The sequence below is a fragment of the Triticum aestivum genome, chromosome 5A (assembly GCF_018294505.1).
Source record: "Triticum aestivum cultivar Chinese Spring chromosome 5A, IWGSC CS RefSeq v2.1, whole genome shotgun sequence".
Taxonomy (NCBI): domain Eukaryota; kingdom Viridiplantae; phylum Streptophyta; class Magnoliopsida; order Poales; family Poaceae; genus Triticum; species Triticum aestivum.
In genome coordinates, this window is record NC_057806.1 from 1,939,932 (window position 1) to 1,956,498 (window position 16,567).

General features: G+C 47.6%; 1 protein-coding gene across 1 annotated transcript; it reads right to left on the bottom strand.

Annotated features, from left to right (window-relative positions):
- Window positions 1-14,891: 14,891 nt before the first annotated feature.
- Window positions 14,892-15,584, bottom strand: LOC123106254 (pollen allergen Lol p 2-A). Its single transcript, XM_044528466.1, has one exon. The coding sequence runs from the start codon at window positions 15,527-15,529 to the stop codon at window positions 15,164-15,166; it is 366 nt and encodes a 121-aa protein (XP_044384401.1). The 5' UTR covers window positions 15,530-15,584; the 3' UTR covers window positions 14,892-15,163.
- Window positions 15,585-16,567: the final 983 nt, after the last annotated feature.

The following is a 16,567-nucleotide window of genomic DNA, read 5'->3' on the forward strand; positions in this document are numbered from 1 at the left end:
GGCAAAAGGAGGAAGAACCCGACCAAATCTTCGGTTGTGCTCTCGGATTAGACTAGTTGTGCTAACTTAAAAAATTTAGTATGTACTCCCTCCGTTCCAAAATACTTGACTTCCATTTGTCCAAAAATGGATGTACCTATATACTAAAACATGTCTAGATACATATATATTTTGACAAATAGAAGGCATGTATTGTGCAACAGAGGGAGTAGAATGGATGCAAGTTTTTGTATTGGGAAGAAGAGTACATCCATATATTGATAGAGCGCAATTTAGTAGATGTTCTATCACTTTTAGCTAGCACAGAGGCTAGAGATGAGATTAGTGCACTTGTTGATACTCCTCCTAGAATAGAGGCTAGACATGAGACTAGATGCGAGGAAGCAACGTCTACTTCTTTACACTCGAAGAAGAAAGAAGCACGCAAGATCGAGCCTCCACAGATCAACAATGAATGCATCGAGAAGGCAGTAGTCCAACTTACAGGAGTAGTAAAATGTATTCTTGTGGTTCTTGTTTTCTTTGGTCTTGCTTTTCTAGTCAAAATTATCATTGGAGTTCGTGCAAAATGGAGATCCGTTTGGGGTCGTGCGTTGGAGTTGGCCTTACAAGTGGGACCGCAGTTAAGGAAACCGACTATCCGCGAACCCCCACCTCACCCGCCGCGCGATGGCGGAAGTTAGAGAAACGACAAGGTTGAAGAGATTGCTCTAGCACGGACTCCAGGAAATAATATGGTGTCAGCTGGATGTCGTGGTGGTGGCGTGTGCCGTACTCCTGGATGTGAATGGTTGTTCTGGCCCATGCCACCCTACTACTCCTACTATATAGTACTAGTATCGAGGATTCGAGGTGTTGGTTACGTACAGCGAACACATTAACATATGGCTACAGTAAAAACACCCGCCCGACGCGCGAAGCATGTGAAGCTAGTACAAATAGTGTACTACTATTGTTGATTGGCCTCATCCGATAACCTGTTGCAATTCACGTACAATTATGTATTCAGAATATATTTTTTTGCCTCGTTGCACCACTCACTCAGAGAAGCGACTCGAAAGCCATTCATAAATTTAGTAAGTTTATCACAGGCATATCATTTTATTACATACAACAGGTCATCAACCCACATCGACAACGAGGATACGTTATAAATACTAAAGTTTTCACCACACAACAAATAACAAGAAATGAAATGAACTTCAACTCAACCATTCCTCGGCGTTGGAAACGCTTGCTTTGAACCACAAGTGATTCTCTGGGACGGGCCATCGATTGTCGATCTGGAAACCAATGCAGGACTGATCATCCAGGCTGAAGCGGCCTACTATATCAGTACCAGGGTAGGGAACCACCCAAATGTCCGAGGTATAGACACAGTTGCTTCTCATAAATGGTACTGTTAATGTTGTGTCAACAGCAGTTGGATCGCCTTTCACCATCATCGGATAGTTTTGTCCAAGGAAGAGCGAGTTTTCTCCAAGACTATCAATTCTGTACCAGGGAGAAGGAGTTGGCGCTAGCACACTAGTATCCATCCCGAATACCATGCAACGGGTGTTGGAATAGGTCCGGAGAGTGCGACCATGGGAGACTACACCTGCTTCCTTAGCAGTAACATCATCAGTGGGCTGTATACACACAAGAAGAGGTGATCCATCGGAATTAGTTGCCAGGCGCCACAGAGTATATGGGCGCTGCTCGTCCTCATGCTCGTGATCATCACCATCGTCATCTCCCCCTTGGTTATAAAATTTTCAAGTATAGGTGGTGGGATGTTCACAGGACCTTGGAAACACAAGAAGAAGGTTAATTAGTAAAGGGAAACTTGCTAACCCGCATGCATGTGGATGAAACAATTATAATTACGGTGGAAGACAAACGTACCGAAACTATGAGGATCCCATGCAAAAACAGTGCCACGAGTGGTGGCAGCAAACACAAGGCCCTCGTATTGAATTGCATCACAGTACTCATCCGTGTACAGAAACTGATTTTTGAGCAATATCCATCGAGTCGAACCACAAGGACGGCAACAAGCTTGTCGAAGATAGCAACAACTTGATAGTTGTTGTAATTCCAAGAGCGGTTGGGAACTCGACAAATTGCTATCTTCCGTAGAAGACAGTCACCATGATCGTATTTGAACATGCGTACAATACCGGTGTGCTCAACCTCTGGGCAGTCTGCTGAGATTTTTGGAAGTGGAACCCGGTCACGAGTGTAGACATTCACAAGTTCCCACTCGTAGTTGGACCCAATGTAAACAACCCAATCTCCATTTGCGCCCGCCCAAGCCTTGCCCTCAAGCGATGGCATCTTAACATCATACGTATCATTATCAAGCGGCATCAACTGGCACAGGGCGAGGCCTCCGTCGTGCCGGCGCCAGTCATCAGGGTCACGGCGAAGAAGATAGGGGAGATCAAAGCGCTCCTTGACTCTTGGGTTCTTTGTAATGATGTTATTAGTTGAGTCGAGAATGGGCTTGAATGAACCTACCATACTAGCCGAGGTGATGATGTCGCACCGATCAATGAGTTCCTCCACCACGTCATCTTTCAGATCGGGGCAAGAATAACAGGGTCGTTTCCGGCCTGTTCCCTCCATGGAGAAGACGATCGAACAATGGCAGAAGAAAGGGTGAAGGGCTGAAGGAAAATGGAGGAGGGAGAGGAACAACATGCGACAGCAGTTCCAAATCGAGAGGGAAAGGCAAAGAGTCAGTGGACGGTTGCGAGTTTGCCACGGTTCACGAAGAGGCACACCGGCCTACACGTCCGTTCGGAAATACTCCTACTACTCGCCGTTGTCTCACTGATATGTTGGAACAGGAACACATGTCAACGAACCATGGTGTGTAATTTCTCATGCAAAATGTGATCTGGACGCGTTGGCCCGAGGTGTCGCATTAGTTATCAACCTTTATTTTTTTAATGGTGTGCCAATCAGTTTTGAAGCACGACTAACTGGTACTGTACACAGAGAAAATATAAACTACTCTACCACTACTCCACCTCCAGTACTAGTAGTATAAAAAAGATATATAAGCTGGAGCTTGAGCGCTTTCTTGCTAAGGGCTGCCCACTTGCTTCTCACACTACCACCCTCTCTCCAGATCTAAAAAAGATGGACCCTCTCTCCCTCCTCACCGGTGGTCACAGATCCGCCGGGGAAGAAAAGGACGTGCAGAGTTGATGCACTCATCGTCGGTGAGCGAGCTCATGCACTGACAACAAGGCCGTCCTCTCAGACCTAGCGCCCGTGTGGGATGGCCTCCGTCCCCAAGCTCGCTGCCATAGTGTGTGCGGAGGACAACAACCACGAGCAAAGCCACTTCCCGCCGACCCTCGGGTATGCTACCTCTTTTTGACCCATAACCTTGTTCTATTGCCCCATCTTCCACGTCATTGCATGTGGATATTTTTCCACTCCACCATCTTCCCAATTTGCTATCCTGTGCTCTGATGGCCACGCAGACGAAAACCATAATTTGCACTATTAAAGGAAATCCTATTTCATGCAGACTAATCCATGTCTGGGTTGAATAAGGAAAGGAAGGGAGACTGTACTGTCCAAGAGAGTAGGCATCGAATCCGCATCTAGGTTGAAAAGGGAAAAATCAGTAGCTAAGGAACGAGTCTCATGTCTCTTGGTTGAAGAAGGGTGGAAAGGCATGAGAACACAATAGAGAATGACCAGGTCAATCGGTTTGTTGTCCTCGCATAGGATAAAGGTGGCTAAAGAGAGCAAAAATGGGACGTAATCCACATATGCTGCCTGGATATTTGTTGCTCTGGGCAACCATACCTCCCTCACCACTCTGTGTCCATGGAGGTACATCGTACTGGTGCGCCCACTATCCGAATGGGCCTCCCATGCTCTTATTGACACTTTTTTGCTGTTAGTATAACGCCAGCAGTCAAGTCAAGCAATGCTACTGCTAAAGTGATGCCACATTTAACTAATGCCGCTCTCAGTCTAATGCCACCGATAAATTTAAGCAATGCCATTTAATGTCACTGGATTATTTCAGGGTTAGCTGTTGATTGTGGATGTATTAAAGATTTTTCAGCTAAGGCATTCTAATGTTGTTGCACAGCCAGTATACCAACGATGAAACTTGTTACTACCTTCAGATTTTTGCACTGTTAATGCTTATAGATTACATACCTCACTTTCATGAGATAAGTTAATTTTTTTGTACAGTGTCACCAAAATGCCAAGGCGCTGATGTCATTTTATTTTGGTTAAACTGCACAGACAATTATGAAGACAAGAGGAAAGGTCAAGAGTGGGCACCTCCTCCTCCGGCTGTTCTCTTGATTCGTTCGATCAAGTTTTTATGTTTGATCGATTATCAAGATTGGGATAGCAATTTTTAAGGTCCCCCCGAGTTCGAAATGATATTTACCTTGGAGGTACATGGTTTGCAATTTTTTATACTGTCATTAGTTAATAATGCTAGTTACCTTCAGACTTTTGTATTTGGTTTAATGCTCATGCACAGCTAGTATACCAATGCTGAAACTTGTTACCTTTACATTTTGTATTGTTAATTCTTATAGAAACCTTCCAGTGCTAGAGTTTATTGAAATCTGTTCAGTAAAACCATTGTACTGTACCCTGTAATAAACTAACTACTCTACTGTTGCACTAGCCACTGGATTAGTGTATATTTGTAGTATTCGAATGGTGTTGCATTAGCGTATGGACATAAATAAAGTGTGGCAAGCTTTCCCAGATATGTGCTCAAGAAAACTACTACCTGTTTTTCTAAATACTAGACGTTTGGGTACTTTAAATTGAACCGCGAAAACGTCTTATATTAAGGAACAAAGGGTGTAGAGTTCACTCAAATTATCCCGGTAAAGCTAGTCACACCTTTGTTAAAATTAATGTTCATTATGTTATCGGAGGAGGTCTGTATGTTTGTCTCTAATGCCTGTCGACTACATACCTGACATCATGATGTAATGTTAAGTCATTTCCTTTTGTACAGTGTCACTGAATTGTCAAGGCGGTGATGGCATTTTATTTTAGTAGAACTGCACAAAATTTGCTTAAAAGAAGAGGAAAGGTCAGGAATGGCTCAGTTTTTCAGAAAAAACTATGTATGCCTTCCTGACATCAGCCGTTGTTGCTTTATTTATTCCTTCAAACAGGTGGTTAGAAACAGTCTTGCTACCTTTTCCCATTAAGAAATTGGAATGCTTATATTTGTGAGTCTATGCTTCAACTAGTGCCACTTTTAGAGTAATCACACTTTCAATATCTATGCAAACAGGGATGCTCGATTTTAGTGGAACTGCACAAAAAGTCCAACTGGTTCAACATTAGGAGCATGTTTTTTCCAAACCTTTATATCCAATTGGTGGCACTATGAGCTGTTCATTACGAAGGTACATGGTTTGCTACTATCTTGCTACTCTTTTTGTACTGTCATTAGATAGTAATACTAGTGGTTTGCATGTGAATTTATTGGCAGGGTGGACCTACATTGGAGGTGCAGGACAGGATTCAATGATTGGATGCTCAATTTCGGTTGTATCGATTTCACCTCTTCCATCACTGCGAACATGGATATCCTTGGTCTGATGAAGAATAGGCGCTATATTTCTGCTCTGAACCAGCAAATCAATTCAGTATGAAATTGTCCAGGGCAAAACATAACTGTATCAGATTGTCCAGTGCAGAACATGACAGATGCTAAGCGGAAGAGACATGTTTAAACCGAAAATACAAGGTGTGGTATATGTTTACTAGCTGCTTGATATTTGTGCAGACAGAGATGTCTGCCCGTTGCTATTTGGCAAACAAACAAAGTGTCCGCAATTTTGGTTGAACTGCACAAGAGAATAGTATAGTCACTGCATGCAGTGCCATTTGAAAATAGACACAGAAAGATTGGATAGTCACTTCATGGACTGCAGAAAAGTAGTACTGTACTATTTATTGGCCAACACTAGGTGCTTCATTGCTTTGGTCTGATTATACAATGGGCATCATTTTGCCTAAGTTAAAGTTTGTATTCCGAAAATAGTCTCGCGGTGTGATCGAGAGAAGACCAAATCATATTGCAGTGGATGTTCCTCCATCATGTGTGGTTCATTCTCATGGTTCCAGCTGTTGGTGAAACCACTTACGTTTGCAAGAGGAATTGTAGACTTCACAAACAAATTTGTCTTTCAGTCTGTACTGAATGTTGGCCAAGAGAAGCATCCATGTTAGTAGGAAGAACAAATGTTTTTTCTAGATCTTTGCTTTTGGAGCTACATATTTGTATATGATCTGTGAATCATTGAGATGCATTAACATGTTGATCTTATGTATGGGAATCGTACTAGTTAGTTTTAGTTGCGGCGCAAGATCTGAAGTGGCTGATCTTTGCTTTTGGAGCTACATATTTGTATATGATCTATGAATCATTGAGATGCATTAACAGTTACTTATTTCTGTTCGCTCAGTGTTTACAAGTTATTGATCGATCACTAGCTAGCCTACAAATGCGCTCCTGGCAGTTTTATTTGCGACGCAAGATGCGAAGTGGCAGTTTTTTGAATAAAAATGCCTACCTCTGAAGAAACTGACAAGCTACACTATCGATCCTACACGGATAAAAATGCCTACCTCTAAAGAAGTTTAAGCCTAATTAATTTCGTGAGCAAAGTAGCAAGACCAAGGCATGGCAATAATTAACGGCATGCAGAAGTTTAAGCCTAATTAATTCCAGCGATTTAAGTGGCTGCATGCGTGCCCTCGGCTGCGACTCGTTGCATGCTGCTTCGCGTACTGCCTGCGAGCAATTTTGAGTGCCTGCATGCAGCCGGCCGTAATTAAGGTAGCTAATGATGCCAAAAAAGATACGCTTTAACTGTTGCGGGCTTTTTAAATTCATGGAATCATTATTGATAAGGAGGGAGATGATTTGAGTGCACTCGTTTGACCGCCGTGCTGGCGTGCGACCTAGACGGGACGGGATGGCATAGTCGTAATTTCAGTTTCTCTAGTTTTCCATGGAAAGCTGGCGCGCTAAGCCATTATGCATTGAATTCCGATGACCGTCATGCTACTTTCTGCCTATAAGTACTGCTTCCCGGCCTTCTCCGATGCCACCGTGACCCAACTCGCCATATCCTCATAAGCCCCCACCGGCCTGACGTCGCTCGCCACGTCTGCCATGCCCCCGCCCATCCGCGGTAGGCGACGCCGGAGGCGGTCACCGCGGGAACTAGTGTTCAGGTTTTCACCAGAAGGCAGACGGAGGGAGGATGCATTCTATCTGTCTTTAGATGGCAATGCGGAGATTGAGGAGTTGTTGGAGCGCGACCGCATGGCGGAGGAGCAGGAGTTTTTGGAGCGCGACTGCCTAGCGGAGGAGCAGCGTATCGCCAATTTGTGCCGCCAGCGGGACATGGAGAAGCAGTGCACCGACGCTCTGAGTTGCAAGCAGAGCGCCCGCAACTGGGCCGGCTACATGGAGGCCGGAGCTCAGCAAATAGCCCTGGAGGCTGTCGGGCATGCACACGTTTGCGACGCAGATTTTTACTACCAGCTCGTCAAGTGGGTCTCCCGCTTGGAAGCCGAAGCTTCGGTGGACCACGTCCCCATGGAAAGGGCCAACGCGCATGAGCAACGCGCCCTATCGCACCTCTTGCAAGTCCGAGGCGAGGCGCACGACGCCGGTGCCGGCATTTAGCGTGTACCACAGATGGCGTCCGGCATCATCTAGTTAGCTAAGAGTAAATTAGTACTTGTACGCTACTAGAGTATTAGTGGGAGTAGATAGTTAACTTGGCTATGATGGTTCTCAGCGTGGAAGTTCAGTACTCTATATGTGGATCAGACCTGTTACTTTGCTCTGAATGTTGAACTTTCCGTCTGAACGTATGGAATGGGCTGTTATTTTTTTAAATGGGTTGTATTTGTCCTCCACGGGTTTAGAGGCTGACTTGTGGGCCTAGCAAGTTGACGCGTACACAATCAGGAGATGATTGTACGTGGAGAGGATGACAGCAGGGACCCGCCAAGGTCATGGCAGTACGCAAGCAAGTGCCTCCTTATTTCAAGCCAATAAAAAATGGCTCCTCCTAGTGGATTTCTGACATCTGGGTCCCATGCCATTGTCAACGTAGTCAATAAACGAGAGAATTGCACAACGAGCGGCTGACACCAGGGACCCAGCAGCTCGCCCAGTTATTTTTGTTTTGGGTTAATTTGATAAATGCCACTCCAAATCTGGTGTATCCGAGAAATGCCACTGCAATTTCCAAACTTTGAAAAATGCCATTTCATGCCATTTCTAGTGGCATTTTTCGAAGTCTGGAGTGGCGTTTTTCAAAGTTTGCAAACTGCAGTGGCGTTTTTCAAAGTTTGCAAAAATTGCAGTGGCATTTTTCAAAGTTTGGAAATTGTAGTGGCATTTTTATGAATCGCCATAATTGGAGTGGCATTTATCTAATTTGTTTTTGAGACGGAAGCAGGGTGTCAACTGGGCTGTGCGGGACACTCTGGCCTGTCTAGACAGCCTTTTCTTTTATGTTTACCACAGACCAGCCCAGTAGTTTTTTTTTCTTTCTGAAAATGGCTACCCAGTTTTTTGTGATTTGTCAAGTAAGTCGCTTTATCAGACCTGTTGGGATGCAAATCTTTCAAGACGAGAAGAGCTTCATTCGGCTGGCCGAGAAAATGGCCTATCAGTAATGAGAAATGGGTTGTACATTTTTAAAACATATCAAACCGGCAATTAGTTTCAAATATCTTTTTTTTATTTCGAGATTTTAAATTGCATTGATTTTTATGCATGGACAATTTATTGGATTTTATATTGATATACATTTATTTTTAAAATCAGTCTGAATGTGACTCGAAATTTTGGAATTAAAAACAGTTCATACTGCACCGACATATGAAAAATTCCGTATAATTTTTTAACCGTGGCCACAATATGGGCTGTAATGCTAATAAAAAGAATATGGGCTCCAAAAAAACGTAAGAATTAGCAAATGGGCTGTAAATTATTTGAAATAGTGGCAGATGGGTTGTATGCTCTTTTCCACAGATTTGAGGCTTTCCATAGATGGCATGTATACTGTTGGATGTCCATCCAACGGCCGTCGTGCTTCTTCAATCTCTGCTCTTCCTGCTCCAGCCACTCAAACAAGTGCTGACGGGACTGCCTGCTCCCTCCTCCCCGCGGCCGGCTGTGCTGCCGCGCAGGCCTCACCGCCCCATCGTACTCCCATCGCTGACCTAGTCATCCCTCTACTCACCCACACATACTGTTATTCTCCAGTGACGACAGACGAACCAGTAAACCCTCGTACAGTCGTACTACCCTCCGCATGGGAAACAAAAACAACTGCCGAGTCTTCCCTATCTCCGTGTCGTTCCCTTCCTAGGCCTCGCCGTCGTCCATCGCCCTGGTGCTTTCGGCATGGCGTGGTCAACGTGGTCAACGACCGACATGCATCTGAAGTGAACTGTACGTGGAGAGGCTGACAGCTGGGTCCACGGCCGCATGCAAGGAAATGCCTCCTTATTACGCGCAAAATAATGATTCCTCCACCTGACATCTGGGACCCACCGAAAGGGCATCTGTATTTCGGGAAAAAAACGTTACCGCCGCTGGCAGCTCGGACCCACCAGCTATATCTTCGCACGCAAGGAAGTGCCTCCTTATTATGCACAAAAAAATGAATACTCCCCTGCTAGCTGGGACCCAGTATAGTGGGCCTACTAAGTTGACGGGGACGAAGGGCTTTGTCAACTTAGTCAATATACATGATTCTAGCTCGACTGACTGTACGATGTCCATCCAACGGCCGTAGTGCTTCTTCAACCTCTGGTCTACTTGCTCCAGCCGCCCAAAGCAATGTCAGTCGTGCCGCCTGCTCCTGCCTCCCGTGGCCGGCTGTGCTGCTGCGGAGGCCTCACCGCCCCCATACTACTCCCGCCGCTGGCCAGGCCATCCCTCCACTCCACTCACCCACACCCCATGTTATTCTGCGGCGACAGCAGCGCAACCGAACCAGTAAACCCTCATACTCCTCTCCGCGTGGGCATCCACTACCGCATCTTCCCCGGCTCCGCGTCGTCCCCTTCGTAGGCCTCACCGTCGTCCACCGCCGTGGTGCTCTCGGTGCGGCGTGGTCAATGTGGTCAACGACCGAATTCCATCGGGAGAATATTGTACGTGGAGAGGCTGACAGCTGGGTCCATGGCAGCCGCAAGGAAGTGCCTCCTTATTACGCGGAAAATAATTATTCCTCCACCTGACAGTAGGGACCCACCGGACGCCCACCAGTATTTCGCGAAAAAAACGTTTGCCCCTGACTGCTGGGACCCACCCGAGGGCCATCGTATTTTGCAAAAAAAATGTTCCCCCTGCTGTCAGCTCGGACCCACCGGAAGTGCCTCCTTATTACGCACAAAAAAATGAATACCCCCCTGCTACCTGGGACCCACCTTGGTGGGAGGCTGACTTGTGGGCCTAGTAAGTTGACGGGGACAGAGGGCTTTGCCAACTTAGTCAATATAAACGATTCTAGCTCCAGTGATCATACAATGTCCATCCAACGGCCATAGTGCTTCTTCAACCTCTGGTCTTCTTGCTCCAGCCGTCCAAAGCAGCGCCGGTCGTGCCGCATGCTCCTGCCTCCCGTGGCCGGACGTGCTGCCATAGAGGCCTCACTGCCCCCGACTATTCCCACCGCTGGCCAGGCCCTGCGGCAACGGCAGCCTCACACCGCAGCCGAACCAGTGAACCCTCGTACGCCTCTCCGCGCGGGCTTCCACTGTCGCGTCTTCCCCGGCTCCCCGTTGTCCCCTTCCTAGGCCTTGCCGTCATCCACCACCCTGGTGCTCTCGGCGCGGCGTGGTCAAGGTGGTCAAGGAATGACTTCCATCGGACGTGGACTGTACGTGGAGAGGCTGACAACTGGGTCCACGGTTGCAGCAAGGAAGTGCCTCCTTATTACACAGAAAATAATGATTCCTCCACCTGACAGCTGGGACCCACCAGACGGGCCACTGTATTTCGTGAAAAAACGTTTCCCCCTGATTGCTGGGACCCACCAGCTACATCTTCGCATGCAAGGAAGTGCGTCCGGGCAAAAAAAACAATTCGCCCCCTGACTGCTGGGACCCGCCAGCTACATCTTCGCAGGCAAGGAAGTGTCTGACAGTCGGAACCCACCTAGTTGAAGCGTACGTAGCGTTGTCATTCTGGTCGCGAACGTGTACATACATATATACTGGTGGATGTAGAGGCGTGCACATGTCATAGTAGAGGCGCGTACGTGTCGTAGTAGAGGCGCGCACGTAGCATGTACATGTACGTACAGCGGCCAGGGTGCAAGAGAGAAAATACGGCCACGTATGTGTACATGCGGACGGGGTCTCGAACGCCTACTCGCGCATGCGTACGGCTAGGGCTCGTGTACATGGTTGGGTCAGAACGGAGAAACAGTGTCGTCGCCATGTTCATGGGGAGGCAACGGAATGCGTCGTGTTCATGGGAGGCAACGGAATGCGTTGTGTTCATCGAGAGGCAACGGAATGTGTGGGAGCCAACCGACTGGGTCGGAACGGAATGTGTGGTCATGTTCATCGGGAGGGCTTGGATAGAACAGGCGATAGAAACGAGGCCTGATGTACCGCACAACGGAGGAAACGGACCTCCTACATTTGAAACGGGGTCCTGTTGATCGGGAGGGGTCTGGCGTACCGCAAAACGGAGGAAACAGACCTCCTACGGTTGAAACGGGGGTCATGTTGATCGGGAGGGGTGTCGCGTACCGCAAAACGGACGAAACGGACTTGTGTTGGAGCGCTACGGTCGAAACGGGGGTCCTCTTCATTGGGAGGGGTGTGGCGTACCGCAAAACGGGACTTCACGGGATACTGTTCATCTCCACCGTCGACCTCCTCCAGCCTCCACGGGCTACTGTCGACCTCCTCCGGACTCCACGGGCTCTTGTTCATCTAGCCTCCACCGCGCGCTACTCCACCGGCTACTGTTCAACCACCCCTCCACGGGCACCCCTCCACCGTCTACTGTTCATCCAGCCCTCCACACCATGGGGTCCTGTTCAACCACCCCTCCACGGGCACCCCTCCACCGTCTACTGTTCATCCAGCCCTCCACCACACCACGGGGTCCTGTTCATCCAGAGGCAACGCCACCGCTCACTGTTCATCCAAACCCCCCGCCCCCTGCAACGCTTACTGTTCATCCCAGAGGCAGCATCGATCGGCTTCAGTTAGCAGCAGTAGCGAAGGAATCGCTCGATCGGGTTCAGTTAACAGCCATCGATCGATCGCTCGGGTTCAGTAACGCGTAGCCTGCAGTGCAATCGCTCGGGTTCAGTTAGAGCCCAACGCCTCGCTCGGGTTCAGTTAGAGCCAACGCCTCGCACACACGCGCGTACGTGTACGAGAGAAACGCGCATCGCTCGGCCCCCGACCTCCCATCGTAACTGGGAACTCCCCGAAATTTTCCTCCCCCTCGCTTCTACCATGGTTTTTTCCGTCATGGACGGCCCAAAGAATGTCATGCAGCTGCGTCTCCGGCCCGCCCAGGACGAAAAGCCCATTTTCTGTCATGATTTTTTGTCATAGAAGTAGGAGCCCACCACATCTATGATGATACAGGTTTTGTCACAATTATCGTCATAGAAGTGTCATATGTATGACAGAAAAAAAATTCCGTTCGGCCCAAAATGTCACGGATGTGTCTTTTTTTTGTAGTGATAGCAACGAGAGGGAAGAGTATCGTCCATGTACCCTCGTAGACCGTAAGCGGAAGCGTTATGAGAACGCAGTTGATGTAGGCGAACGTCTTCACGATCCGACTGATCCAAGTACCGAATGCACGGCACCTCTGAGTTCAGCACATGTTCAGCTTGATGACGTCCCACGAACTCCGATCCAGCAGAGCTTCACGGGAGAGTTTCGTCAGCACGATGGCGTGATGACGGCGATGATGTTGCTACCGCACACGGCTTGAAACAATCAACTTGTGTGTTCTAGGGTGCCCCCTGCCCCCCGTATATAAAGGAGTGGAGGAGGGGGAGGGTCGGCCCTCTACTATGGCGCCCCCCGGGGAGTCCTACTCCGACCGGGAGTAGGATTCTCCCCCTTCCACGTAGTAGGACTAGGAGAGAATGAAAGGGAAAAGAGAAGAGAAGCGAGGAGGGGGCGCAGCCCCTCCTCCTAGTCCAATTCGGACTAAGCCTTGGGGGGCATGCAGCCTCTCCTCTCTCTTTCCCCTAAAGCCCAATAAGGCCCATATACTCCCCGGCGAATTCCCGTAACTCCCCGGTACTCCGAAAAATACCCGAATCACTCGGAACCTTCCCGATGTCCGAATATAGTCGTCCAATATATCAATCTTTACGTCTCAACCATTTCGAGACTCCTCGTCATGTCCCCGATCTCATCCGAGACTCCGAACTACCTTCGGTACATCAAAACACATAAACTCATATTACCGATCATCACCGAACGTTAAGCGTGCAGACCCTACAGGTTTGAGAACTATGTAGACATGACCGAGACACGTCTCCGGTCAATAACCAATAGCGGAACCTGGATGCTCATATTGGCTCCTACATATTCTACGAAGATCTTTATCGGTCAAACCGCATAACAACATACGTTGTTCCCTTTGTCATCGATATGTTCTTTGCCCGAGATTCGATCGTCGGTATCTCAATACCTAGCTCAATCTCGTTACCGGCAAGTCTCTTTACTCGTTCCTTCATACATCATTCCGCAACTAACTCATTAGTTGCATTGCTTGCAAGGCTTATAGTGATGTGCATTACCAAGAGGGCCCAGAGATACCTCTCCGACAATCGGAGTGACAAATCCTAATCTCGATCTATGCCAACTCAACAAGTACCATCGGAGACACATATAGAGCACCTTTATAATCACCCAGTTACGTTGTGACGTTTGGTAGCACACAAAGTGTTACTCCGGTAATCGGGAGTTGCATAATCTCATAGTCATAGTAACATGTATAAGTCATGAAGAAAGCAATAGCAGTAAACTAAAATGACCAAGTGCTAAGCTAATGGAATGGGTCAAGTCAATCACATCATTCTCCTAATGATGTGATCCCGTTTATCAAATGACAACTCATGTCTATGGTTAGGAAACATAACCATCTTTGACCAACGAGCTAGTCAAGTAGAGGCATACTAGTGACATTCTGTTTTTCTATGTATTCACATATGTACTAAGTTTCCGGTTAATACAATCCTAGCATGAATAATAAGCATTTATCATGATATAAGGAAATAAATAATAACTTTATTATTGTCTCTAGGGCATATTTCCTTCACTCTCCATATAGGCAAAATCCCATTGGGATGCCGCACCACCGGAGTGAATGTGTGCATACATGTGTGTTTTTCTTTATTGTTTACGGTGGTTCGCGAGTCGAACAACCCCTCCAAAATCATATCTCCTTCAAAGAAACTGCTAGCAACCCCACAAATTCCCACTTTAAAAACGTTTTCGATGGGTCTATTAGAAAGGCGTCGAGCAAACATTTGGCCCTAGCGTCTTCATGGGCCCCTTCTCTAATCTTCTCGTTGGAATACGCCTTACACTGGTCTCCATTCATATCACTAGTGACTACATGGGAGAGTGAAAGCTCCTTGTTATCACCGCATACCTGGGGAGGGGGCGTTAAAAATAGGGTGCCTATCATGCAAGGGCAAGTTATCAAGACAAAGGGACTGCATATGGTTATTGCATTCTTCTCTTTTCTTGCATGGTTACATATGGTCGTTGTCAACGCGCACCGAGGCGTTCATGGGGTAGAATGTAATCCTACTACATAACAAATAATATTACTAGCAAACTTAGATATTATATAGAAATGAAATCTTGATTTAAAGTATATTGCAAATGATATTGAATAGATTCGGTACAAAGAAAAAAAGAAATGGTCAATGGAGACAACGGGTGCACGGGAGAGTAAATACATCTGACCACCAGCCATTGCTTCTCCTACTACTCCCTTCGTCCTGAATTAGACAATTAATTTAGGCTGAAGGTAATATTATTTGACTTATTAGTATCCATGCGCCTTATGGCACGATTTTAGCTGTGAGGTCGATAATGGTGGAACAAAATGCATGGGTGAATCTCAGTAGGTCGCCTCTGGCTTGTAGGTGGTGCCGATCTTGAAATCTGTCGGGACAACATCGTCGAAGACGTTGCGCTGGCCCTTCTGGGTCTCGTAGCGGAAGCTGTAGGGGCCCTCGAGGGACTTGTCGCTCTTGATCTCCCACGCGCCGCTGTAGCCCTTTTTCAGGGGCAGCCAGTCCTCCTTCTGCTTCAGCTCCACCTCCTTCATGCTGTCGCCATCCTTGTCGTACTTGATCTGCAGCACCAAATGCTTCGGGTCCGACCCCTTCTCCATCGTGAAGCACACCGGCGGCGGCGCGCACCACGCCACGGCCACCAGGGCCGCCACCACCACCGCTACTAGCATCCTGCTCGATGAAGTCATCGCCGCTTGGTTGGTTGATTGATTCTTGTGTAATCGAGTATTGATCAAATGTTGTTTATGGCTCTATAATAGATGGATGGTGGGTGTGGTGTCATACCCTATTTATGGATGGTCTGGCGGTACTCTGTCTATGTCGCTCGCAGGCCCCGGGGCATAGAGAGCCCCTTATGCATGCACGGTCAAGCTTGGTCACCACCGTGGCCGATTTTCCGTCAGCCACCGGCATCAGCGGAGCATTTGTTTGTCGCATGCATGCCATGTATATATACACATAGCGACAAAAAAACATAAAAGTTGTGACGTCCCCGATTCAATCGTACATTAATCATGCACGCAAACGTGTACGATCAAGATCAGGAACTCACGGGAAGATATCACAACACAACTCTAAAAACATAAATAAGTCATACAAGCACCATAATACAAGGCAGGGGCCTCGAGGGCTCGAATACAAGTGCTCGATCATAGACGAGTCAGCGGAAGCAACAATATCTGAGTACAGACATAAGTTAAACAAGTTTGCCTTAAGAAGGATAGCACAAACTGGGATACAGATCGAAAGAGGCGCAGGCCTCCTGCCTGGGATCCTCCTAAACTACTCCTGGTCACCGTCAGCGGCCTGCACGTAGTAGTAGGCACCCTCGGTGTAGTAGGAGTCATCGTCAACGGTGGCGTCTGACTCCTAGGCTCCAGCATCTGGTTGAGAAAACCGAGAAGAAAGGAAAGGGAGGAAAGAGGGAGAAAAGCAACCGTGAGTACTCATCCAAAGTACTCGCAAGTAAGGATCTACACTACATATCCATGGGTATCAGTGTAAAAGGGCAATATTGATGGACTAAACTGCAGAATGCTAGAATAAGAGGGGGGTAGCTAGTCCTATCGAAGACTACGCTTCTGGCAGCCTCCATCTTGCAGCATGTAGAAGAGAGTAGATGGTAAGTTCACCAAGTAGCATCGCATAGCATAAGCCTACCCAGCGATCCTCCCCTCGTCGCCCTGTGTGAGAGCGATCACCGGGTTGTATCTGGCACTTGGAAG